This window comes from Cariama cristata, unplaced genomic scaffold, assembly GCF_000690535.1.
Source record: "Cariama cristata isolate BGI_N322 unplaced genomic scaffold, ASM69053v1 scaffold9085, whole genome shotgun sequence".
NCBI classification, from domain to species: Eukaryota; Metazoa; Chordata; class Aves; order Cariamiformes; family Cariamidae; genus Cariama; species Cariama cristata.
In genome coordinates this window covers 25,815-53,336 of record NW_009618092.1, presented here as the reverse complement: position 1 = coordinate 53,336, position 27,522 = coordinate 25,815, and the positions used below count along the sequence as shown (strand labels likewise).

Genomic DNA, 27,522 nt, shown 5'->3' with positions numbered 1-27,522 from the left:
CAGCAGGAACCAGTGCACCTGAATACAGCTTTTTAGGCTGTTCAGATGCTATGCATCAATTACTCCCCTAATTTAGCAAGAATGGTCGGGAATTCTTACTTTGTTCCACCTCTTACTTAGGTGGAACTGCTCAAAGGTACATGTCTTGTTGCTGCTGCAAAAGCACTAATGGGGAGCCACGGTAATATAGCCTCACCTCTTGAATTTTAGCATTCTGGGCAAGGAGACCACCTGGGACAGCCATGCTGGTGAGTTTATCTCCAGGATGCGCAAGGCTGATGACTTCTCTGGTTTTTGGGGGAACATCCTGGAAGGAAACTTTCCAGTTACGTTGGTACACACCTTTCCTCATTGGAATGAGCACAGATGAAAGCTGAACATAGCCATTTTTCCACCTGGTGAACTCATATATATGCATGGCATTAAATAGCAATAAGATGGTCAGTCAGAGTATTTTAAATAGATAAACCCAGAATGGAGGCAAGTGATCCTATCTGGGATCTAAGCTTGTCTAATGCTTTATAAATAGTCTTTAGACTTGTTGGATGGGAATCAGTCTTATAGATACTTATATTGCATCATTTCTGCAATTAGTAATGCAATTAATTAAGGATTTATCTGACATCTCTTAATAAATGACACCAAAAAAAAATCTCTCTTACGATTCTTGGATAAAAGCTTCATGGAAGGATAACTTTATTGTTGCAATGTGGCGTGCTTTTCTCCCAAGCAATTCTGAATTTGCCATCTGTTATAGCCTAGCGGTGGCTAACAAGGTTACCTTTTCTTCTGAAGAACAGGATGGCTGAAGAAGATTGGAGGATTTATAACTCTGAAGATTGGAGAAGATTGTACATAGACGTCAATTTTCCTTTGTAGCTTAGGGCTGTGTAGTTTAGTCACTCAGAAGTAGATGGTCGCTATGGGAAATTAAAATGTATTACCCTAATACAAACTTTTATTCAGAAACCTCTTGTGTACTTTAATATTCACAGTATTTTCTGAAAAACTCCCTAACACAAGCATGTAACAGTAAAAGGAAAAAGTTACCACTTCTTGAGGGCTGAAGTGCAGTTTGCGTCAAGAGAATAGAGTGAGTTGTGTTGACAAAGGGAGACAATTTATGGTGCTTTCTTAATAAATGGATAGAAGATGCTGCTTTGAATAAAAAACAAAAAAAATTGTTTATTCTCATTTGACCTGTTATGCGGGTAGTATTTCATTAGCTTTATTGGCGTGGTTTAACCCCAGCCAGCAAATAAGCACCACACAACTGCTTGCATTGGGATGGGGAGAATCAGAAGGGTAAAAGTGAGAAAACCCCATGGATTGAGATAAAGACAGTTTAATAGGTAAAGCAAAAGCCATGCACACAAGCAGAGCAAAACAAGGAATTCGTTCAGCACTTCCCATGAGCAGGCAGGTGTTCAGCCATCTCCAGGAAAGCAGGGCTCCATCACATGTAATGGTTACTTGGGAAGACAAACGCCATCACTCCGAACGTCCCCCCCTTCCTTCTTCTTCCCCCAGCTTTGTATGCTGAGCATGATGCCATATGGTCTGGGATGTCCCTTGGGTCAGCTGGGGTCAGCTGTCCCTGCTGTGTCCCCTCCCAACTTCTGCGCCCCCAGCCTCCTCGCTGGTGGGGTGAGGTGGGGAGCAGAAAAGGCCTTGACTCTGTGTAAGCCCTGCTCAGGAAGAACGAAAACATCCCTGAATTATCAACACTATTTCCCCAGCACAAATCCAAAACATAGCCCCATACTACCTACTGTGAAGAAAATTAACTGTACCCCAGCCAAAACCAGCACAATTATAAAATATATTAGCAGTTGATTGTCACCCATTTATTTTATGTGTTTATGAAGTGATTTGGGGGAAAATAGATTGTAAAGTTGACCCTGATGAGATGCTATTTTTTAAAAGTTTGAAGTGGCAGTTTAGGTCCTCTTTATAGCATGTTAAATGTAGCAGGGCTTATAGCTATGGCATTCATTTTGTGAATTAAAGGTATTCATGAAGAGCTAATTTGATATCTCATGAGAACTGATAAGGCAGAAAATAATAATTTACATGTTATAATTTGGGCCTTAGCAGTTCAGGAAGTGTGATATTAAAATAGTGGAAGATGCTGGGGCAGACAGATTGATTTCATATATTTTCTTTATTAAGTCTGCATTTCATAAACCAGGATATGATGGTATGTCCTTGTGTAAGTCTATAAAAAAATTAATCTAATATTACTGCATGTGGTGTTTGCAGAGCAGCTTACTTACCAGGTAACAGTTTTTATTTAAAATACTAGAATGAATAGAGCGTTACTATTAATCTAAAATGAATTATTCTCCAAATATTTAGAGCCTAAAAGTAACAACTATAAAAAATTAAAACTTTAAAATCACTGCATTTTGCAGGGTGTAGTAAGTATTTAAATTATTTTACTACATAAAAGATCTAATGAGACTTGTAATCAATTTTTCTGCTGCCTGTGTTACATTAAACCTAAAAAGAAGTCAGTAATAATGATTGAGTGATTGAGTCAACGCATCTACTTCGAGACTTTTTAAATAGACACTTTCTGCACACCTGTTAGCTATAGATATTGGCAGCCAAAATTTCAGAGCTTTTATAGCACTGCATTTATATTGTAGGAATACATGCAGAGTGTTGAAAATTTATGCCTCAAGGCATAGATTCCGTAGTTGGAAATGTGTGAAGTCTCATTGAGGAAGAATGCTTCCCAGTCTAACATTGTCCGTTTGCTGAATCCACATTATTATATACAGGTAAAACACAAAGAGCCTGAATTTTTACAGGAAACAATATTTCTGATTCTAGAAAATTGTTTTTAGCTAAGTATACTAAATAAATCTGTACATGTCCCATGCTTTGTGTATGCTTTCAAATTACATTTTCATTGATTTTAAGCCCTATAGGCTCTGATAATCCAAATCCGAACTGCCAGGGAACTGACTGGTAAGAGAAAAGGAGCCTGAGACACCCCTTCTTGTCAACCTGACTTTTATGAAGATTTCTTAAGAATTTACTACTTTACTTGTTGTTCCCTATAGTAATCAAAAACTACCCAGATGAACTCTATAACAGGGAATAGCTATCAGCTGGGTAGAATGTAGTCCACAGCCACACCCTTTACCTGCTATATGTTTAGGCCATAGGAGGTGCTTTCTTTTGCTAAAATGGCTGCTACCCCCGGAGGTAGTGATACCAACCAGGTACATATTTTTCTCAATTCCTTTTTAATCAAACTGAAATACTACTTTTTTCAACAGAAGTCAGATTTAGTTTTGTGTGTACAATAGTACCTTTTAAAAAATGAAGGTTCAGTTGCTGAGTTTACATATTCAGAAGGCTTTTTATGGTTGTACTGTGGTCAGATAATAAAATAAGGTTACAAAATAGACCTTTTGGAGCTCTTTGTATTAAGTTCTTTCTATTTGTTTAAATTTTAACCTGTTTCTTGCTGGCTCATTTTTTAGTGAGATGATAGTTACTGTCCTAAATTTATGAGAAGGTGGAGGATGCGGTATGTCATACTACTTGACTGTTTCTACCTCTCGGTGCTTTTCTGTCTCTGTGTTGGACACTACTTCATGGCTGAGTTGGTCATTTTAACTATAGAAATACTTTGGTCTAGGTTTGTGATGATTAATTGAAAAAAAAAAAAGAATTCTAATTAGATATCTGTCTTAAGTCACTGTATTTCATTGCTAGCGGAAGTTTGTTTTGAAGTGTGTATTGGTGAAGATGTCCAGCTAAGGGAGAAATAAGCTTTTTTCATGATTTAAAGACGAGAGAAGGGTGGTTATGGTGTCTGAGCAGCTATGTTTAACTAGCTGGGCTTTATTTTCTTAATTGTAAACAAAACTTCAAGACCAACAAATATTGAACGGAGCTGCTGAGAAGGTAACGTAAGTGCATTGCTGTTTTGTAGTGTGAAACTTCTAACAGCTATCTGTATTAAAAAACTTAAAAGTCTGTTTTCCCTTTTACTAGGATATCCGCAAATTCTTTGGCGTTGTACCTCCTGGAAAGCGACAAGAACGTGAGACCGTAAAAAGGAGTGAAAAAGTTAAAAATGGTGAAGGACCCTCAAGTGGGAAGAAGAGGGAAAAGGAAACTAAGGTTAGTTTTGCTTTTCTTATTTGGGAAGTGCTTGATTTCTCTGATACAGGATTTTTTAAGCATCTGGCATTTTTTAAAGTCATAGTTCTCATACACTCAAAAATCAGATGATATGTCAGTTGTTTTTATAGGCATGGGAGGAAACTACCACTTTAATATTAAACTTCTAGCAGGAAAACTTTGTAGGTGGTGAAGAAAACTGCTAATTTTAAAAATATTTGGGTTGTAGGGCAAGGGAGAGGTAGGTAGAAGTTGTTATGGTTAGCTACTAATGTAGGAACAATCGAATGTATTTGAAGTTGTTTTAGCTATAACGCACAGTTCTCTAAGTAGCTCTGCTTATCTGATTTTTAACTTAATTAAGATTGAGGCTTATGCACAGCAAATGTATATCATAAAGGCATATCATAAAGATGTCATGCTTTCAAGTAAGGTAAAAGTCTGTGATGTAGGTGCCCTCTGACCAGTTTTTTAACCAGGTGTTTAAACACCTATGGGGGAAGCATTAATGTTGCCTTTCTTGGGTGGGGTCACTTATGTAAACTTGTTGCGAAGACCTTAAAAATGTCTTTAAAATGACAGGTTAAAGTTAGATTGGTATGCACAGCAAATGTATATCATAAAGGCCTATCATAAAGATGTCATGCTTTCAAGTAAGGTAAAAGTCTGTGATGTAGGTGCCCTCTGACCAGTTTTTTAACCAGGTGTTTAAACACCTATGGGGGAAGCATTAACGTTGCCTTTCTTGGGTGGGATCACTTATGTAAACTTGTTGCGAAGACCGCAGTCTTTAAAATGACAGGTTAAAATTAGATTGGGTTCTAATTACAGAATACTTTTACATGTTAATCATCTGAACTGTATGAAAAAAGAAAGAAGTGGCTAAAGAGGGCTTTAAAATCACTTGCAGAATGGAAGCATTTCTAATAGGTCAGAATATTTGAGGTGAAGCATTACAATCAAGAAGTAAGATGTTACTTAAAAAAAAATATTTTGGCTGTGTAATCTCATTGTTTCAATGTGAAAATAAAGGACCATTCAGTGGAACTGAAAGACCTAGCAATTATCTTATGTGATCTGTTATTTCTACTTTGCAATTCTCTAATTATATGAAGAATTTAACAGATTTCAGATTAGAATTGAATGTAGATTATAAAACATGTGGTTATGTTTATCTGGAACTATATTTTTAGAAGCATTTACAGCTGTGCATGACTAAAACAGAAGTGTAGTTGGTAGTTTGGTAGGTCCAGGAAACTTCCTACATGTACAGCTTGTGATTTTTCTAAATATCTAAAACTTGTCAATGTTTAAAAAAAAAAATAATTCCTTGAGGCAGTTTTAGTACTAGCTGCTGCTAGATAGAGCACATCTGTCAGGTGTGACCAGTGGTGCAGTCTCTTATGGTAGGTAGTTGTACTAAATGGGTGAGAGGAGAAGCTGCAAGGAACTAGGATCCTGAATAGGAAATCAATCTACCTTCAGCTGTTGTGTATGCTTTTTTAGTTTTTCAATTGGCTATATTTTACTCTGAAGTTGTGTCAAATTCTGGTGGTTACAGTGAAGCTATATCCAGAATGGAACCAAAAGTGAAAGCTGAATTCCATACAAGTAACTTATTGGCCTGTACAACCTCTATATCTGGTGAGAACGTGCAATTTCTTTTTTTGGATTAAAGATTGGAAGCATCAAAAATCGGTTTGATTTACTTTAATTGGCATTAAACTTGATTGATTATTCTCAACGTAATCACCTGTGGTTTGCTTGGAGCACATTTAGCTTTACTGATGCAGTTTCTTCCTTATTTCCTCTGCCCTGCACCTTTCCCCCTCCTACCCATGAGTCGGCACAATATGTGATATTGTGGAAATAAATGTAATATTGGGACATACATATTTTCTGTCAGAATTTGTTTGAAACTCATAAATTTGAATGTATAACTGAGTAAAAGTTGGAAGGACCTGATTACTGGTTGAACTAAAGGAGTGTTACTCCTAGGTGAATAATTCACCCAGTGAAGATGATTCCAAACAAAAGCGGACAAAGAAGAAAAGAAGAATAATCTACGACTCAGGTAGTGTTCACAGTTTCTGAATGCTCCTTTGTGTCTTTTGCATCAGCATTCAAGGTTGATTAGGTACATCCGAAAGAAGGCTGTGGTTGGTTTGGTTTTTTAGTAAATGCAATTAAAAGCATTTTTCACAGTAATTATTGCTGGATAGCTAAATATATTTAATAATAAGAGTGCAGTGTGTGCCATGCATGTAATATACAGTGCAAAGTACCTTAACAAACATCTGTTAAAAAACCAAACCACAACCAAAAAACAAACCCACAAAAAAAAAACCCACCAAAAAAAAAAGTTTGGATAGTGTATTCTATCAAAACTCTAGAACTTTTTTTTTTGATTGTGAAGACATATAAATTGTGGGGAATTCTAGGTTTCCTGTTCTGTTAGGAATAAATAACATCCTATGCTGGGTACAGGAGGCTGATCCTATACTATAATTTCACATTTCTGTGCATTGTATGAATATAATATAGGAGATTGTTTTAAAAGGCAAACTTGTGTTTCCATATGTGTCTTTCTCTAATAAAAAAATCTAGTAAGTGTCCATCCCATAGTTTTAAATTGGCTTCTTTGGAATATTATAATAAATTTATTCTTTGGAATATTATAATAAGGGAAACCCCTTTTATAGTACTTGTGTCTTAAAAACCCAAACAACCACCCAGTCCAAACAACAAAAAGCACCTCTTCCCCTCAAACAAAAAAAATCCCAAACCCTTGCCTGTCAAGTTTTAAATTAAAAGCTTGAAATCTCTAGTTTAATCTTTCTGAGCTGTTATGTCATTTAAACTCTCTTTGATTGGATTCTAAATCTTGAATAGTTGTTGTGAAACTGTAGAAAAGATTGGAAGTTTCTACAGTTTTTGACTTACTGAAGTCTTCAGCTAGAATTTTTAGAAACAGTCATCTTAACAATAGAAGATGGCTTCTCTAGTTGAAGAAAAGTGATCACGCAAACATCTGTCAGAATAATGCTATTGTATAAAGAAAAGTGTGTTCAAATTTTCAGCTAAACTGTTCTATAAACAGTTCTTGTTTAGCAGTAAGGAATAGCAGTAGAAATATTTCTGCATTAAAAGTTGGAGTACAAAAGTAATATATAACTCCTCGTACCTTTAAAGTGCTGATATTGTGTGGAGATTTTGCAAGTTCTAGCCTGTTAGTAGGAGAGGACAAGAAAAATAGTGCTCTAAGTTCTTGAAGATGGAAAAGTGTGTGTGTGACTTTTTGGGGTGGGTGGGTGGGTGAGTGGGACTCAAGTCAACTGAGCATAGCTACTCTTTTTTTTTTTTTTTTGATCTATATTAGTGTTCATCATGGAAAAAGCTAGGCTCTTAAGGGTAACCGTCTCTTACACTTGTTAGTTGTCTCAGCTTTTTCAATTTGTTCTGCATACTTATTTGGAGTTGAGATACGTAATCCACAGTGGTGTAAGTTTGTCATTTTGACAGCTTTTGGGATGCGGAGAATGGTTGGTTAGGTGAGCGGCAGTCTACCAGTGTTCTCCTGAAAAACCAGAGTACAACCTCAGTGATCTATTTTAGCCTGTTACTAGCTTTTGGAATGGGTGTTGTGGAATACACTAGCATAATATTATACCATATAAACAATCAGACTAATGAATATGTTAAAAGTTTGTGGTGTGGGTTTTTTTTGTTGGTTAGTTTTGTTGTTTGGTTTGGTTTTTTAGGTAATCTGTGGTACTCTGACAAGTTGTATTCCTTTTCAGAAAGGTTTTTATACAGGCATGGCAGTTCTTGGAATAAGTAACAAAATATTTCTTGTTATATAAACAAAACCAACTGTCTAGACTGAGTTCTGACAAAATTTTTGTTTAGTCATTTATATGGTGGAATAAATGATGGCTAGGCTATTAGCTGATGGAGAAAAACAAAGCTATGCTCTGACATCCTGTATGGTATCTTTTTCTCGCTCAGTTGAATATATGTGAACGCGTTAACTATGTTATGTGATCTGTTACTTAAAGCCTGTACGTATGTGGAGGAAATCTACATTTGTATTGTCAAAATACAGATTCAGAAGAGGAGGTGCAGTCAGTGAAAAAGTCCAAGAAGCCATCTGAGAAAAAAGCAGCTACTTCAAAACTTGGTAAAGTTCTAAAGCAGGATCCTGTTGTCTATATTTCAGAGACAGGTAATGGAAGAAACGTATCATTATATGTTCAGCTATAGTGGGGTGGATTATGTTACAAATGGGATGGATTGTTTGACTGGTATACTCTTAGATATGACCATAAATCCTAATATCGATGAAGACAAATTATGTTCTCCTTAAGCTAACCAAAAGCACTTCAGAAGTTCAGCCTCAAGTATTGTGAACTCAGGAGCAGGGTAAAACTGAGGTGATGTTGGGTAGTGGCTTAGGTTGATTTAAATAGACATAATTTCATGAGCTAACACTTCCCTGCTTAAGAGTATTCCATAGATTTAGGGGAAGGAGTTAAGTAAAGGAAGTATTTTTAATGTAATTAAACTGCTGCACACTTTGAAATGACTGTTGGTTATCATAAACAGGTTTGAAAACCTGAATTTTTATTTTACTTGGTGTATGACTTTCCATGTCTTATCTCTGCCTAATATGTTGGTGACTGCAGAAGTTGTTGGGTTTTGTGTTTTACTTCTTTATCAATACAAACATTTTTTTTTTGAGAAAACATTATTTGTCTATTAGACTTTTAGGAAGAACTAGAATTAGAAAAAAACCAATGGTAACAAAAACTTGCATTATACCTTGTATATACCATACTTCTCAGTCTTGGATTTCAGCTTTCTAAATTCTGGAGCTATTTTTACTCTTGGGGAAAGGAGTGAGTGTAATTAACCATTGTTGCTCATATTCAGGTCTCCTGTAGCCTTCTGAAAAAGTTTGTGAGTGATTAACTGCTAAGTTCTCAGCAGAGTTTTGTTTAGATGTAGTCCCTTCTTTAGAAGTTGTGTAGTTGAACTAAAACCAATCTGAACTCAAACCATAAGTACCATTCAACTGAACAGATAAGGGCAAATTCTACCAGTTTTATTGCAGAATCTTATGTGTTAATTTGTTTTACTGCTTTCAGTGTTGCTTTTTGTATGATTCTTGACCTTGGTGCTCTCAAGAGGAGTTTGACTGTAAATTGACAGGAGATGTCCGTCTACTGTTATGGAAGTTTCATCCTGCAGATTTCTCATTAAACGTGTTTTCTCCCCAGCTCCAACACAGAAGAACTGATAGTGATCTTTTGCTGCCCACCCTGCCCCTTCCCTCGTGTTCTTAATTCTATCATGAAGCAGTTTTATTTCCAATTACTTGCTTCATATTGTGCATTTTCCTCTACTAAATTTGAGATTTTGTGGAAAAGTTTCAGTGGCATTAGCTACTGTTGTTTGATAGGTGAACATCAGTTTATGTAGACTCAGTCTTATTTGTGAATCAAGCATCCTTAAAGGTATGCCACCAACATAGGGGAAAATATACAGGTTTTGTGAATGATGTAAAAATGCGTATGTGGAAGAAAATTAGAGCTTCTAGTATTTAGCTTAATATTTCAGTACTTCTTGAAGATGGACTTTAACACTTCTTTTTTGGCATCTGAGAACAGCTGGCCAAATGTATATGCATGTTCATTTTTTGTTATGTAGAGTTGTGTGTTTTGTGATTGTTTTTTTAAATACATTTGCAATACGTGTGAGTGCTTACAACTTCAGGGCTACTTTTACTACTGATTGTTCTCCTATTCCATCTTAACTAAGAGATCTGTTAGTGGCACTCGAGCAAAGATTAAGACTACATGTGGGCAGAAAGAATTAACTTACTAAGATTCTGATGACAGGATGAGTTTGATTTCTGACTTACTGAATGGCATAGATTGGAAGCATCTTAAATTTCATTCAGGTAATTTGATAAATTGGAAGCTTTTTGAATGGTCTGCTGTTTGGAGCTGATATCTTCCCAGCTTAAATCTCTTGTCATGTTAGGTTCATCATTTTCTGATTTACTTTTAAAACATAAAGGTCTCTTTCTGCACTGGATCTGTTGTAATTTCACATTGATTTGTTATAATGCAGGTAAACTTAGGTATTTTGATATTGTATACTGGTTACTGTACGCTGATCACCTGTGCCACACAAACTGTAGAATTTCCTGAGACTTGCAACAATAGGTTGATGCATTTTTGTTGCAAATGTATTATAGTTTGTGATGCATCTCTCTGCTTACTGTAACTTAGGCTTGAAGTGAGAAAGAATTATGCATTTTGTCAGTTGCTGCTATGGTTAGATGTACTTACTACCTCTGGTCTGAGGCTGTAACTATCAGGTCTTCTGCACTTGTCTCCTAGAGTAGAGTTCTTTACTGGCTGCGGTGTTTCCCCTGTGTGGATTCTTAGAAACTGTGATAAAATTAACAGACCTGAATCCAAATCTATTTCGATAAATCATGTTTTTTAAGTGTTAGAATTCCAGGAATTCTTTTGTGATCCCTCTTTGAGTTTTAGGATACGTATTTTGGAAAAGTGGACACCATCCCCGGGTATAGTATTTTTTTTTGTAAGATCATTGCTGAACATAAACATTACCTCCCTATAATCATACCATGTATTTTTTTTTTTTAAAAAAAAGGATTGTTTGCTGCAGTATCCCATTAGAAGTGTGGCTCAGCTGACTTTTTTCTATACGTTCTTCCTCCTCAGGCTGTTTTCAGAATCACTGTTTCTAAGATGGATTGTGGTTATTTTACTTGTCCTAGATATTTGACCTGGCATTTAGCTGTACTGTCATGTATTCAAATGAGCTCAATTTTCCAAAGTATCCTGAACACTTTATCTTATTTGTCTTTTTACTCAAAACTTTGTTTCCTTTGACAGTTTTGCCAGCAATTCTTTCTGAATTAAAAGGATCTCTATGAGCATTGATCCCAGAGTAGATAAATGGTCAGATTCCTGGGAATAAACAGTACATATTTAGGTTTATTATGCAATTCAAGGTGGTCTAATCAAGTTTTTCTGCATAGGGATACCATGGGAACACTGGTCAAGGTTATTGGTGAAATCCCTGAAAACTAGGGCTCAAGGTTACTCTTATCTAAAGAGTCTTAAGTACACACAAGGTTGATTTAATAGTCTGTGACTAAAACAATGCCTTTATAACCTTGAGACTTAACACTTGAATTTTGTTTGTTTACTCTGTATAAATTGTTTCTTCAGCTTAATGGAGCTGTCAAGCTGAGTGTGGGTTAGTGGTATTGATACAGCTGTTGGCTTGAGATAAACATGTTTTACAAGAATAGGAATGTAGAAATAGTAGATAGAAAAGATCCTAATGAAATTTGTAGGCATTTGTCCTTTCCTCATTTTTGGCGTTATGCAACTGAAAACTTAAATCAAGAATACTCTTGTTGGACTTGCCCAAAAGTCAGTATCTCATTCTGAAGGGCTCCGTCTGTGGCAATGTGTTTGAAAGAGCCTTTTTGCATCAAGTAGTCAGTAGAAGCTTGGTAGCTTCAACCTATTTTTCAGTTTCATTTGAAACTTTCTTCCTGTTGTTGCTGGAATTTCTTTTCAGCTCTTATATATAACTATGTGGGATACAGCTTTCTTGAAAAATGTTGGCAGAATTAACTTTTTGGTTTCTGTAAGAGTGGATTGATTGAGATTATTGCATTGTGTTTTTTTCTTATTAGCTTGTGAAGTTGCCCTTTTTTTTTTTAAAGACCAAAATAAAGCAAGAATAGTTTCTCTTTGTAATTCTATAAAAACACTTTGTTATTATTGAAACAAATTTAATTTAAATATTTAGTTTAATGAAGACCAAAGATAAAGTGAAGTTCGTCTATCAGGTAACAAGGGAAAGACAGAGCCTTTTTTTGTTGATAGAACAGTCTTAGTGGATTGGGAAAAAAATCAGTTGTTTGTTGTACTTTTAAAAATAACACTTTGTTTGACTGTTTAATGAAGAATGGAACCTTGAGCTTTGTTTGTAGAAGATGACCTGTTGTTATGATGTGTTGAACCTCATCTGGTTTCATCACAGGTGGTTATTTAGCAGGAATTGTGATCTCACTTTTAGTGAATACTTAATCTTTCATATACGTTGTGTAGGGGTAATTATGCATATATAGCAATCACCTTGATCGTCTCAATATTGCAAAATACAACTTAAAAAGCCTTGTTCTAGTGGTAGGCTGAAATATTTATAAAGCTAGAAAAACCAAAGTGGTAGAAACTGAGTAAGTTTGTAGGTTGCTGGAAAACTGTTCCTTCAGAGCTTAGAAGACAGGACAAGAAGAATAGCTTGTGAATGTGCTTGCCGAATATAGCCTCTTTTAATATAGAGAATATTGGGGGGTAGGGAAACAAACAAAAAACCCTAAAAAACCCACAGAAAAAAATCTTGTTAAGTGCTAGTACTGGTGGCCAAAAAAAGTCCCCATATCCAAACACTGGTTCAAATGAGCAGCAGATTGTCAGTGAATAAGCATGTCTTGTACTGAAACATTTCATAGAGGAATAAAAAATTGTCACTGTTACTTCCTGGGCAATACTAGCGTTGTATATACTTCAGGAAATTGCTATACTTATGTTAAAATGCATGAAGGTGGTAAATACTGCTGTGTGTATGAAGTGTTGTATGAAAGGTTTATGTAGTTGAACATTAAGGGGATTTGACTCGAAATGCACTTCAGGAATGAGAATATAGATTCTGGCAGAAATCCTATGAAGAATCAGGGACTGTTACAGAGGACAATGTAACAGGTATTTAGGAGCGAGACCCATTAAAATTAATTTGGTTAAGTTTGGGAACACGAACAGTAGAACATAGGGGTCCTGTAATGGTAAATGTACTGTTGTACTCAAACTCGTAAGTGGTGAGAGGAGTGTTGTATAAACATAGTAAGTGTATGATAGTATCTGGAGTTACCTCTCTGAATAGGGGAGCAAGTGGAAACCAGAGGTGTGGATGAAGTAAAATTTAAACTTAGTCATAAAGAGGTGATTTTTTTTTTTTCTTTGAAGAATCTAGAATAACAGCAATATTGAGAAATAAATGTGGTGACTTTGAGAAATGAACCCTATTAATTTTTTAATCAGAAATCAGAGTGATTACTTTGTCAGCCTGTACTTCAAACATGGCAGGACATGAAATAAATTCATTATAGTTTAATGTCTGTAACAATTGCTGTTAGATTTAAAGTTTTTAATAAGGGGCATGTTGTTACACTTATTTTTACAAGTACATAGTCATCTTTTACTACTTTCTGGAGGTGTGTTAAAAGATGTTCTGGTCAAGCAGCTGACTGGCTGTAGTACTGTGCTGTTCACTTGATATGTTTGAATTGCAAAATGATTGTTTTAGTTGTCTATTTTGAGGAAACTTTGGAAAAATAATTTTCATACATACTTCATGCTTGTTCCTCCTTTAAAAAATGGCTTGTGTGTGAAAGCTATTGATACTGTAGGCTGCTTTCAATGTTTTGAAGTCCAAACTTTTTTTTAAATCTGTTTAGAAAAAGAAACGCCTTTCTTTTCAAATGGAAATTTTTGTGGTTTTTTTAATAGAACTGGAGGTGATTGTGTATTGAATTTAATGGGAAATATAATGAATATAATGACATAAAATACTACTCTTTATAAAAAATTCAGACATGTAGCAGACTGGATGTGTGAGCCCTTTAAATAGAGGCATTGGCAGCTCTGTGTGCTCTTACTCTACATTATAATTTAAGGTGAATGATTTTGCCATTTAATTTGGATACCGGAGTTAATGCTTTTTAATCCCTTTCTTCCCCTGGAAAGCAGTGTGAAGTGAATTCTCCTTTGCTGAATGCAGAAGTTACCTTGGATAAGTGTAGTAAATTTGTTTTAAGTTAAAGATCCGAGATGGTATCCTTAATCCAGTGTTAATTTGATTGCCTGATAGATCTGTGGAGATACCTATTTTTGTAAGCGTTATACTCTTCCATATCTGCAACAAGCACTTTTAAAGGGAAAGAAAACCCAATAATATTTCAGTTGAATTTTTGCACATTTCTAATAGTATGATGAAGAAACTGAATGTCCTTCTTGCTGTGAACTGGTAGTGAATTGCACATATACAGACTGTTTTTTTTCTTCTATTACACAAATACAGAGAAACATGCACACATTGTAAATATATAAAGTACCTTCAGTGCTTACATTTTGCATTTCTTGGAACTTAATTGTATGTTGTCGATGTGTGCCTGATCTTTGATGTTGTGCATCTGTGTTATTTTCCAGCTGAGCCCTGACTTTATTTTTCTCACACTGATACTTTGTTTGGGTCCTTATGCCATCAGTGTGGTGAAACACAAGAGGTATGTTTTGCTGGGGATTTATGTGCACATTGTCCTCCCCCTCTACTCTGCCCTGGTGAGGCCACGTCTGGAGTCCTTTGTCCAGTTCTGGGCTCCTCAGTTCAAGAAAGACAAGGAACTACTGGAGAGAGTCCAGCGGAGGCCAACAAAGATGATGAGGGGACTGGAGCATCTCCCTTATGAGGAAAGGCTGAGGGAACTGCACTTCTTCTACCTGGAGAAGAGAAGGCTGAGGGAGGATCTCATCAATGCTTATAAATACCTTCAGGGCAGGTGTCAAGAGGATGGGGCCAGACTCTTTTCAGTGGTGGCCAGTGACAGGTTAAGGGGCAACGGGCACAAGCTGGAACTCAGAAGTTTCATCCGATTACAAGGAAGAACTTCTGTACTTTGAGGGTGGCAGAACACTGGCACAGGCTGCCCAGAGAGGTTGTGGAGTCTCCTTCTCTGGAGATATTCAAAACCCACCTGGATGCGATTCTGTGCAACTTGCTGTAGGTGACCCTGCTTTGGCAGGGGGGTTGGACTTGGTGATCTCTAGGGGTCCCTTCTGATCCTGACTGTTCTGTGAGTCTGTGATGTTAATGATTGTGACATGTAGTACAGAGAAGTAGAAACTGAAATCTCAAAAGGGGAGCAGTTAGAATAATACCGTGGAAATCATAGCGAAGTTTAGGGAATGGCCTTTTTCTTTTCAGTCAATGTCTGTTTTCCTTTCTACCTCCAGCATGACTCATGAACCCAGCTGAAGATTAGGTAGATTAATTTTTTTAATATTTAACCAGATGTTAATGTGTTTAGTTGTGTAAGTGCAAATGAATCTTGGTTGTTTTTTCTGTGGTGTGTGTCCTATGTAAGACAGTATATTTATAAGGTAAGACCGAAGATCATAACACAGAGGTAGTACTTAGTAATGTTTGGAGTAGAACTTCATAAAAATACTGACCCATGCAGATTATTTCTGTTTACAAAGTCACTATGCCATTGAAAAAAGCAACACATTGTTCTTTGCTACATCAGTAATTCATACCCTGTTATTGTAGGCATTTAAGTGGTATGGATACAACTAACTTATTTGCAGGTAGCTTTGGTTTTTTTCATATACTAGTTACGGTTCAGAGTTCACATCAATTTATTGGGGGATTTTTTTTAAATGGTATTAAGTATTATGGGGTGCATCTATAATGTTATAACTTGCTTTGTAATTTTTCAATAGTTAATTTAAGATGTAGGAGACTTTTTTACATGTTTCTTTTGGGTTTTTAATTACTTTCACAAAGCATGTGAAAATGGATGGCAAAGTTTTGCACTGAAGTATATACAATGTTTTCAGAAGATAAAAAGTAGAATTTCAAAAGTTTTTGCAGTTCATGTTGTTTGCTCTAGAGCCTCTCCATTTAAATTTTTTTTTCTAATACTCACACAAAAGACCTTTGCTTAGAAATACCATGAACTTACTTTAACCATTCAGTATACTGCATTTAAGTGATATAATTGGGCAGGTGACATTCTCCAGTTCCCACTTTCCTGTATGAACTTTCTGTGACTGTAATACTTAATCTTTATTTATTTATGTTAAAATTTTGTGGGACCAGGAAATGAAGAAGCATTGAGCTCATTGAAAATACTCTCTCCTTTGGACCTTCTGATACAGCAATTCAATACTGACTTTTTTCAGTTCCTTTGTAGTGCACGTACATTCATTGTTCCTTTTGTAGTGATTATTGCTGTGTTGAATGCTAATAAAGTGTTCTGGAATTATACTATTAGGCATTACAGTTGCAATTTTTCCACATATAAGGCTATCTTTAAGGCCCATTGTTAAAAACATAACAAACTAGCAAAATTGCTTTTACAATTCCCAATATCTCTTAGAGTGAGTGTACAGTTTTCTACTTTACCTGGTCCCATTAACTTGGAATAAAGCTATGTTTAACGTGAAAGCAGTGTGTTAAGGAGACAACAGAACCTGTTTTATTTGGACTGTAGTACTGTAAGTGACCTTCTTGACTTCAAATGTAGATCCTTTAAAGAATCTACCCAGTTTTTAAAATGCAGTTATTGTTAAAACAGTGTGGAGTTATAATTTAAAATAGAAAAATATTTCTCAGTGCTTATGCAATGACTCCTTACCTCTCATAAGCTGTGGTCTTACATACAGTATGATTTGAAATAAAATTTTAGTGATTGTCAAGTTTTTGAAGAAGCTTTGTAGTGAAAGGCTTAGTTTTACATTTAATCAGCACTATTACAGTTCAGTGTTTTTAGTGTTTTTGCTTTGTTGTTTTAAAAATCTCAATATGGAAGTTTCTGATCACTTTTTTGTTTTTTAATTAGAGGCTTTGAGATTTCTTTTTTTGAAAAATATTCTAAAAAAACCCCAAACATGCTATATGTCTTGGTTGCTTGTTTGATAAGTCCAAGTGCAATTTTTTTAGAAGTCTGCTTAACAGATAGTGTTGTGACTTAAATCTCTGGAGTTAATGATGCATTACCTGTTACCTTTCTAAGTTGCCTTTTTAAAGGCAAAATAAAACCACTTTCCCTCAAGTAACCCTGAACCAAAATAAAAAGGTTCCATGCTGTTATGAAAACATAAAGCTTTACCAGAACTGTTCCAGTTTTACTGTTTTGAAATAAATTTACATCTATTTGGCTCTTTCAATAGTCAAAGGTAATTTATATTTTCTGTTGAGTCTGGTAGTGGTCTGTCTTGTTTATCATTAAGTTCTCTGAAACTTTTATCATAGTTGATACAGATTGTCATGTTCTAAATCAACTTAAACATGAATGTAATGTTTTGATGTCACTTGGCAAGTTCATTCTTACTCTTCAAGCTGTAGCTGTATTAGCTCAAGATGTTGCCGCTTTCCTCTGCGTATTCCTTTTGGCTTGCTGGAGATTTTTTTTTTACCCTCTCTGTTTCCTCCTTTTGGATCTCCTTACTGAGCTGCTTGAGTAACTGGTGTTGACTCAGTTAATCTGCTGGGTTAGTTTAAAATGTAAAAGAGGACTTTTTTGGGGTTTTGTGTGTTTGTTTTTTGTTTGCCTTTTTTTTTTTTCTTCCTTCTAGACTAGTTAATTTTGTCTGAAACAGAACACTGTGTCCTGAGTGGCTCAGTAAGTTGAGCTGCCTGAGCTGCAGCTGGAAAAAATGAATACATTTATACTTGCCTGGATTTTTTCAAGTTGTTTGTTTTTCTGTTTCCTAATTATTCATTTGGTGTTACTGAGTATTCTTGTCATGCAGGTTACTTTAGGCAACTAAACCAAAACATGAAATTTCATTGCATGGTGGGAATTCATATCTACTTCTGTGAAATGATAAAGCTGATATTACAGTAAAAGTAACCAGTTCAAGTTAATAAAACTCTCTATAAAATTGGAAAGAGTTAATGGGCTGATAACTTCTAATTGCATGCCAAGGTAATACACAAAGCAGTTTCTATGGCAAGTGTGAGTATTTAATTTGGAAGGAGTTGCTATCATTGATGGTTTTGCAGATGAAGATCATTTACTTCAGTTTAAACATAGTCAGCCTTCTCATTTTAGTGCTCTCAAAACTTCTTTCTAAAGATATTTTAAAAAGATAGTGTACATATTTGACTAAGAATTTTATTTGGTATATAGTCGATAAAAGGGTATCAAAGGCTATATAATTAGACACTGAAGTGTATAATTACAATTAGACACAGCAGTTATTGCATTGAGGTCTTGAATGCCAGAACCTTTTTCCCTTAAAGTGAAAAATATTATAGAGGCAACTTCTTGAAATTGTTTTTGGTAACTGGGAAATCAAAATGTAAATTGATTTCATGGGAGTTAAGCTGTAGTGGTTCAGGTAAGCTTTGTTTTTTTATAACAGCATGGAACCTTGACATCTCGATGTAGGCAAAGTGCTAGCAGTTGTGGTTTAAAGTACATGTTTATAGTACATCTAAAATCAATTAGCTTGTTGAGAAATGACATAAAAAAGACTCTGCAGACTAGTTTTTAAAAAATGTTGTTTGCAACTACTGTGTTTTTAAATGAGGAGGAAGATACAGAAAAAATGCACTTTGCTAGTCGCATGTAGCATCTGTTCTTTTTTGAAAGTTACGGAGGTTGAGTTTGAATAGACTTGCTGGCTGTTTTGAGAAGCGCTGGTTATCTTTTAGCAAAAGATGAACACAAAACTCAGTCGTACTGAGTGTTGGGACTGTCAAGTACTAATAGGTGCATATTTAAAATAACCAGAATCTGATACAATGGCTTCTTTTCATACAAATGCTGTTTGATCCACCCTCAACTTTAGCTTGCACAGCAACACCTATTACTCTAAATTGCAAGTTCTTTAGGACAGGAACTGTTTTAAGCACTTTTGTGCAGGTGTGATGCCACTGAAACTGAAGAATGTCCAGATTATTGTCATTTTATACAGCTAATGTGGAGTTAATGACCTTTGGGTAGGATGTGGTCTAGCTCCATATAGAAATCCTTCTGTAGTAGTCTACAAACACCACTTTAACGTACATTTATTGTAGTAAGTACAAGTTATTTGTAACCTGTAGATGACCTGCCTATATTTGGAGTTGATTTTATAACACCATAGTAACAGGTTGTCTCTGCCTTAAAAAATTTTGTATTCTGAACAGAGTAGGAACCAGAGAATTATATTCTATGCTGATGAGGAACTCAACAGTACAGAGATAATAAATAAAGATGAATAAAAGATGTTGTTCTGAAGGCCATCTGAGGATCTGTCCTATGCTGCTTGTTGCTGTTGTCCCATCCTGCAATAGATTGCTCCCTTTTTAGATAGGCTGAGGTCATTCCTGAACCTGAGCCTTTGAAAATGATCTGAGTTTAAACAAATGTTTAAAACAGCCTAGGTAATTTTGATAGAGCTCAGTTAGGGAACAACCACAGATGTTGCTCTGTAATCAGCAGGTGAAACCCTGTTGAGAAAGGGTGAGGATAGGAAAGAGGAAGAGGAATAACAAACAGTTACAGGTGGGCTGCAGGCATTAGTTTATTAACCTAATTGTGTGACTGCTAGAACAGTATATAAAATGAAAGCCAGATGTGTTTTAATGTCATGGGATAGTTCTTAAAACCTGTGGGATTTAACAGTTGTTTGTTGCTAGGGAAGTTTGTCCTTGTACATTGCCTGGCATAATATGTCCCTGCTTCATGTGTAGTGTTTGCATCCAGAATAATTAAAAGCAATCTCCTGGTTGTTTTGCCTGTCTGTTCCATTAATCACATGATTAATTTTCTTTGTCGCATCTACTTATTTTCCAGAAAACTCGACATGGTCTTGACTTCTGTTTGTAATTCAGAGCTAATCCTGAAAAAAAAAAACCCAAATGTGTATGCTCAGGGTATTTTTTTTTTTTAATGGTATAGCACACAAAAAAATGTGTCAATGTAAGCAGGAAATACTGGTCTCGGAATGGTCTTGTTCTGCTATACAAAGATTTTTGCAACATAAAAGTAATTAGTTGATGATAAAAATGATTCCTGTTTCTTCCTTTGTGAAGTCCATGCCCCCATGTAAGGCTGTCTCAACTGCTCATCTAGCAATTGTTACAAGAATGCAATTAATCTGCAATTTTTATAAGCTAAAATCTGAATTTTCACTTCTATTTTCCCACCAATTATTGGCTTATTGTATGAGTGAGACTGCTTCTCCTTTTACAGGTCATGTGTTGAGAAACATTGACCCGAATAGTCCAGCAGCAATACTAGGACTGTTTTGGTTATTTTCAAAGTTGTAAATGAAGTCACCTTCATGCTTGTAAGGAAACTGAAAGTGTAGAACTGATCAACTTTGTTGTTCACTTCTGTGGCAGTAGGCATGTGTGAGCAGTTTGTTTCAAGAAGCCTTAAGGTTTTACTGAAAAAGTTGTGCTTAAGTACTTGAAATAAGGGGACTTCCTGGAGATCAGGTAAATTTGTGATGTGCTTATGAATTTCCTGAAGCTGGCATGAAACTGTAGCCTGAGTGTGTCCCCTAAAGCATCTTTTGAAGCCCGCTTAATATAATCAGGGTGGTTTTGTTTCCTAATGGCTGCTTTGATTTTCTCATTCTGCCTTTTCTTTATTTACATTTATAGAGGATTGTTCAAAAGTGCTGTGAGTCTCTTGTCCTTCTTCAGCCACTGCTTGCAGTCAATAAATGCTTCTAATCTTGTCGTTTCTAGGAAGGACATAATTAAAGCAAAGCTCTAATTGTTGGTAATACTTAGTACTGGCATCATAAATGACTCAAATCCATATACTTTTTAATTAAAACGTAATTATATTTACTCTGCCTCTTTCTACTTGAGAGAAAGCAATATCCTGCTGGTTGTTTCTGTTATTTAAATGGTTATGAGTGAATAATGAAAAAAATCAACATTTCATGCAGATCTTCTGATAACAGTAGTGATGAGTAAAGATTCATTTCTAGCATGAAACAGTCCTTAGCTTAAGAAAAGCTGGGAGCAGGGAGGCAGAATAGGATTTGTATCTTCTTTCCAAGACAAATAAATGTTAATTACCTCTACATTAACTGTTCATTTCTAGTAATAAGTACATTTTACTCCTGCAAATGTATTTTCTTGTTGAACTGAAAAATTTAAAAGAAGCAAAAAATATTTCTGAGATTAAGTTTGAGATAAGCAGTCTCCTATTCAGACCTCAAAATATTGTAAATTAGGGGTCTAAAGTGTCTAGTATCTAAATCTCCCAGATATGTAATAGTTTCTTAATTTGAGCTAAATGGCAGCAAGAGATTTACTGCTGCCTAGGGAAAGTAAACAGTGTTGAGCATAGTAAAGCTTTAAGCTTCATGGTAAAACTTGCTGCTGTCAACTGAGGGCCTGGGCTTGAAGTTTCTCTTCCATGTGTTGCTTCGTGAATTGAATTGGCTAAAATGCCTCTTTCTCACAGACAAATTTTTGTCTTTAGACATTCTTGATTTAACTGCTGAGCCAATTTCCTCCCTTGCAGATGTGTCTTTGTTTTATTTTTCTTTCAGAACTTTCTCTCCCAGGAATAGTCGGGATCCCCCTTTGTAATTCTTATACTCTGCTTAGTAAGATTTCAGTAGCAGAAAGTTCTAGCTGATACCTAACACACTCTTGTTACTATTGTCTATTGAGAAAAGATGAAACAAAAAAGTAGTTTCCCTCCATCTGTGTAGTATATAACAAACATTATAGATAAGAGATATGACATAATCTAAACTTAGGGAAGTCATTAAGAAAACAAATTTTTGTATGAAGAGAAATATGGGGACTTAAAGATAACTGGAAAATGAATGTATTTTTGTGATAATACTGTCAATTTAAGTTCAGTTATACAACAGATGTTTAGAACTGTCTGTGTTTATGATATGGGGAGAGTCTGAAATGTCTCTATTTTGAGAAAAGTAAAGCCAGACTTCAGTTAGAAGCATGCAAATGAGGTGGCTTCTGTTTCTGTTCCTCTCAAGTCTGTGCTTTATTCTTTCTGTGTCTAATGTTGATGTTGGAGATTTTCTTGCGGTTTGCTTCTTAGCCCTTGTACGCTTTTTGTTTTTAGAAGAGTGCACAAAGAAAGTGCTTTGGTCACTAATCAAGAAGTTTTGTCCAGTGATGTTTGTCTTCTGTGCTGTTGTATTAGTCTAAGCATTTGGCAATGGTATCTGCAGGTTTTTGTATGCTTCAGTGATAGGGTTTAATTTGTATAACTGTCAGTAAGACTTCACAACATGAGACAAAACTCTTTGAAGTCCTTGGTAATCTTTTTTGTTGATTGATTGACTGGATGAAGAGTTTGGGTCCAGAGTGAATAAATGGCCATCAAACCCTCTTTCTCTTTTTCATTGCTGGGAAGACCATGTCCTGGCTATTACAGAAGAATCCTAAAAGGAAAGAGACTTAATGAGACTCTGTATGCCACTTTTCCTCCTCCTTTTAAATTGAAAAATCTATTTTGTGTGCTGACCTGTTGTCCGATTTCTGTGTTCTGTGAAGTGGTTGCATTTCTTTGAGATGGTTTTGACTGTATTGGAAGGAGAGTGTGTTGAAGTGCAGAAATGTACAGGATGTAGAATAGCTCATTGAATCTCTGATAAAAGGGAAAAAGTAAAAAACAGTGTCAAAGTGTTTCTGCTAAAACATTCATAAGCTATGAGTAGTACTTTAAAAATAACTAGTAAACTTACTCAAGAAGCTTTTTGTAAATACAATGTTCTAATATTTTCCCCTGGTTTATAATGAAATATTGAGGGATTTTTAAGACTATACAAGTCTACAAAGCCTGTATTAACTGCTCTGTTAATAAATACTCTAAAGTAATAAAATAAATGTAGCTTTGTACTTCATGCAAAGGAAGAATTGTGTTCAATTTGATGTTGCATTAATTAAGGAGAGGGTTCAAATTTCAGTGACCTAGATTTTCTGTTTATCGCCTTCCTTATGTAAGAAGGGAAGGTGTTCTTTGTGAACCTCTCTAGATGAGTGGTAACGTATGAACACAAGTAACAAATTTTATGTGTCTTTATTTCAGTACTCAATCTATTCAGACTTGAGCTATGCTATTAAAGATGGTAAATACTGTATGTTATGCAACTCAGCCTTTTTTTTTTTTCAAATAATTTATAAACACTGTAATATTTCCTTAGGATCTGAGTTGATGTAATCTGCCAAAATAGTTCTCTTGACAGTTCCGTTATAAGAACTTAAGTTCTGTGTACCAGAAGTAATAGAATACTCTTCATGTTTAGATGAAGATGATGACTTTGTCAATAAAAGAATTTCCCTGAAACCAAAGGAGAATGGGACGTCAGCAATTGGTTGTCCAGGAACCGCTACAGTGAAAAAGGAAGATGTAAAACCACGAGCTAAAAGCAAACCATTATCTCCGGTGAAACAGACTCCCACCTCGGCTCTTGATTACTTTGGGACAAGTAGTGTCCAACGATCAGAAAAGAAGCTGGTAGCAAGTAAAAGGAAAGAAGTGAGTACTGATGGTGTTCTTTTAGGCTGCTCATGTGTCTGATAGCAGATCAAAATGGCCAGTTTAATGACTGTGAGGAGATACCTAACTGTTTGTCCTACTTAATGTTACTTTTTAATGTCCACTCAAGTATCAGTTCAATTCTGATGATATATGCAGACATATCAAATACTCAAATGTAACTTTAGAGTGGCATTTCCATGTTTGAGAAGATAGCACAAAGTTGAAAGCAGTGTTCTCTCTATTGCTTCTTCTCGAGTGACTTAAGTAGCTTTCTGAGATTAGTGAGTGGATGGGGTAGCTTATAGTTGGGGGCAGAGGGCAGGAAGGAGAGGAAGGAGGATGTTTTTCCAAGCTTTATGGCACATATATTAATGGAATAACAAAGCACCAAATAAAGTATGGAGGACATTAAAAATTCACAGTGTAGTTATTGATTTCCCTTTCAGGCAGGCCAACTGTGATAGCTTCAGAGATATTCAGCATTGTTGGAAGAAATGAGATGTTTCTATTACAGCAAGATTTTGCTTTGAATAGTAAAATCTCTTGAAAAAAGCCTTGTTTAATAGTGTTTAGGTTCAAGAGCTAGGAATAAAATACTCCATATCTCATTCCCGGTCCTTTTCTAGAAGTATACAAAATGAATCTGTACAGATTAAATTATTGTAATTACACAATATCGGGGAAACTGAACTGTTAGTCTTTTTTTCTTAATACAGCTGTCACAAAGCAGAGACAGCACACGAGGTGATGAGGCCATTGCTAGGCAACTGCAGCTTGAAGAAGATTCAGAGGTAAAAGCTCTATAAATTTGCTGTTCCATGCCAAGAGCAGTTTGTTTAACTTAAAATTGTTTTTCTTAAGAAATTTAAGATGGACTTTCCATGTATGCTATAAATAAGTGTAATAAAATTCATCTGTATGCTTAACTCTTGGACACATGTGCAAACATAGCCATGCAGTTAATTTTATGGACATTGTTTCAGTTATGTAAGTAGAATATCTCACTTAGTCTGGATGGACAGAAAATAGATATTTCTCTACCTGGGCAGTTGACAATTTGATGTGTCCATAATAATCTTGCTTTTCACGCAGAATTTACTTTCTGCTTCCTCATGTTTTTGTTTTTTGGTTTTGGTGTGATGTGGTGTTTTGTGGGTGGTGTGTTTTTGTTTTGTTGGTTTTTTTTTTTTTCATTCCCTGGAGTGAAAAATTAAAAGCCATTGCCATCCCTAGTTAGTTTCAGTTGTCATCTGAGTGTTTTTATAGTTGAGAAAAATGTGAATGACCCTTATGAGTGTGTGTTAAACTTTCCTGTTTGAATCAGTGCTAATATGAGGGAAAGGTACACTCACTTGTCGTACATATTTACTTGCTTTTGGGAAATGCAATTAATTTCCTATATATTGTTAATATTAAGTATCAGTTGAAATAAATATATTGTACACGCAAAACTTGGTCTCATCCTTGACCTCCCCAGAGGTGTGAAGAATCTAGCTTTAATCTGTTAGAAAGTTAAACATGTCAGGAAAAACAAGGTGTTGTCTTTCCTCTGTCGCTGTCTGTCATCAAAAGAATCTACTTTGTTTCAGGTGTATCTCTGCCTCAGTCTGGTTTGCATTTGCTAGTTGCTGCCCTTCCTCTTTCTCACTGTACACAGGGAAGGTAGATGCATTTCATCATTATGGGCACATAAAAATAATGCCTGTGGCATATTGGTTTTATAAAGTCATCTGTTTGAATCTTATAGCTTGGCATGTTGGACTTCAAGACAATTATGAAAGGATTTTTGTTGCTGTTTTGTTAAAACAATGGTCAGTATTGGCAACAGTATACACTATTCGGGAATAGAAAAAGTTTTCCCCAAGGGACCATATTGGAATGGAAAGGTAACTTGATGATCAGTTATCACTGTAGATGTCACATTTATTTTCTTAGGTGAAATAAAAATGAAACTAACCTGGCTTTGTTTTTTACAATTATTTAACTTTCTCAGATTCTATGTGCAGTATTTGTTCTTACTGGTTTTTCTGTCAAAGAAAATCCATTGTGTAAGTAGAAATATTAAAAAGTTAAAGTATATTTCTTTCCATAAAGTAAACAGAACTGGAAACAACAGCTGGACTAAGGGCAGTAGCTAAATTCTCCAAAACTGCCAGACTCTTTTTTTTCATATGATATGTTGCTAGCAGTAAATGAGACTAAAACATTCATTATTGAGATATCATAATACTTAACAGGCATTGTTCCTACTTTTCTTTGGGGACTGCGTTTGGAAGTCTTCTAAAGCCAGCAAGCTGGTGGTTGAGATCCTGCCTTCAAGCTTTGATTGTTTATTAAATGAAAAGGATACTTAAAAATAAAAAATATGAAGGAACAGAAAACCTCTTTGAAAACAGATTATACAGACTTATTAATGTTCTAGTACAACAAATCCAAACTCTACTTTCTCAATAGACTTCAGTCTCTCTTTTTGGGGAAAACAAGTAATTCTTCAGTGCCATTTTCAGAAATATATTTACCTCTGGTAGGATGCACTTTTGCCAGCTATGTGCTGTCTTAATTTCAAGAAACTTTGTCTTGAACAGCAAATAGTTTTAAAAATTATAGTAGAATTAAAACTTGTCAGACAGGAACTTAAAAAAAAAAAACCTTTCTCTTTTTTTTTTTTCCATTTCAGCTGGAGAGACAGCTGCATGAAGATGAAGAATTTGCTAAAACTTTGGCCATGTTGGATGAAACACCACAGAAGAAAAAGGTTGAATTCTTTTTAAACTGTAGTTTTTAGAAATTGCATTACTGGGAGTGTGCTTATTTAGACACCTAACCTTTGTTGTGAGACTTCCATATAAGTGTATTAAAAACAGCAAGAAAATGTTTGCATGAAAATAACATACTCACTTTTCATACTTTTCTCCTGGATTTTTCTCACTCAGTGAATAGTGTCCTTCCTAATTGGACAGCAGGCATCATTGTATCTTTGTGCTATCTGCTTCTGTTGAAATGGGATTTTAAGTTCTAGTTCTAATCGAGTGAAATGTGTTGCTGGAGACTCATACTTTAGATCAGCTATAGCTCTGTTGGTTCAGGAGGACCACATCTAATAAAATGAATCAATGGCAAAAGCTGGTGCAAAGTGGTAGAGGAAAAAGGAAGGAGGAGAATACTCCCCTTTGAGAGAAGAGACAGGCAGGGATCTTGAGAGTTCTGAGACTAACGCCAGTGGTGGGCAACTTCCTAGTTCTCATAGCTTGTGATGTAAGCACAGTAAAATATTTGCTGGGTTCTACATCAAGGCTCTTGGGATTCAAGATTGTTAATTTGAATGGAGCAAGTATTAGTACTTCTAGATTAATCAGTAAACCAATTAGGTTACAGTAAATTTCAATCCTGGAAGTTTGTCTGGCCTTTGACTTAAGGAATTTATGTGCATGGCTGAGTGCAGAATTTGCTCATCTGCCTGCTTTTGATAGAGATTGTACTTGTGGTAGGGATCAGCTTTGTTAGGTGTCATTGAGTCTGTTGTACTTAACAGTAGGGAAGTTCAGGGATCGTGACTTAATGGTGCCTTGAGACATGCATCTCTGACTTTGGTGTTTATTTAGGCTCGGAAAGATTCAGGAGGAGAGGAAACACTATTGAGCAGCAAGAACAGTCTTAATGTGACAGAAAGATATAAGCAGTCGGAAAGAGGTAGGACACAATACAGAAAATATTTCACCAATTTATAATATTAATGAGATACATTCTTACATATGTGCGCTCCTCCCTCTGCCTTCTTTCAAATGAAAGCAACAAACTTGACAGGTGAAGCAAAGAATTACACTGCAAAGCAGCAAACTAAATCTGAACATTCAAGAGGATCCCCACAATCATCTGATGGTAAAGTAGGAAGACAGTTGATGGATAAGACCTTGCCTTTGAAACCTAGCTCTAAGCTTGTATCTCTGAAACAAAAAGAAGAGATTGCTGAAAAGGAAAGAGATGCTCAAAGTTCAGTATCAAAAGAAAAA

At 35.6% G+C, this 27,522-nt stretch overlaps 1 protein-coding gene across 1 annotated transcript in view; it reads left to right on the top strand.

Moving 5' to 3' along the window:
• Window positions 1–3,197: 3,197 nt before the first annotated feature.
• The window catches only part of RFC1 (replication factor C (activator 1) 1, 145kDa), a 38,266-nt gene continuing 13,941 nt past the window's right edge, over window positions 3,198–27,522 (top strand). Inside the window, 9 exon segments of the mRNA XM_009700728.1 lie at window positions 3,198–3,233; window positions 4,015–4,143; window positions 6,142–6,217; window positions 8,249–8,368; window positions 23,277–23,509; window positions 24,229–24,303; window positions 26,190–26,267; window positions 27,115–27,202; window positions 27,296–27,522. The exon segment at window positions 27,296–27,522 is cut by the window's right edge and continues 21 nt beyond it. Of these exon segments, the coding sequence (XP_009699030.1) occupies window positions 3,198–3,233; window positions 4,015–4,143; window positions 6,142–6,217; window positions 8,249–8,368; window positions 23,277–23,509; window positions 24,229–24,303; window positions 26,190–26,267; window positions 27,115–27,202; window positions 27,296–27,522 (1,062 nt within the window).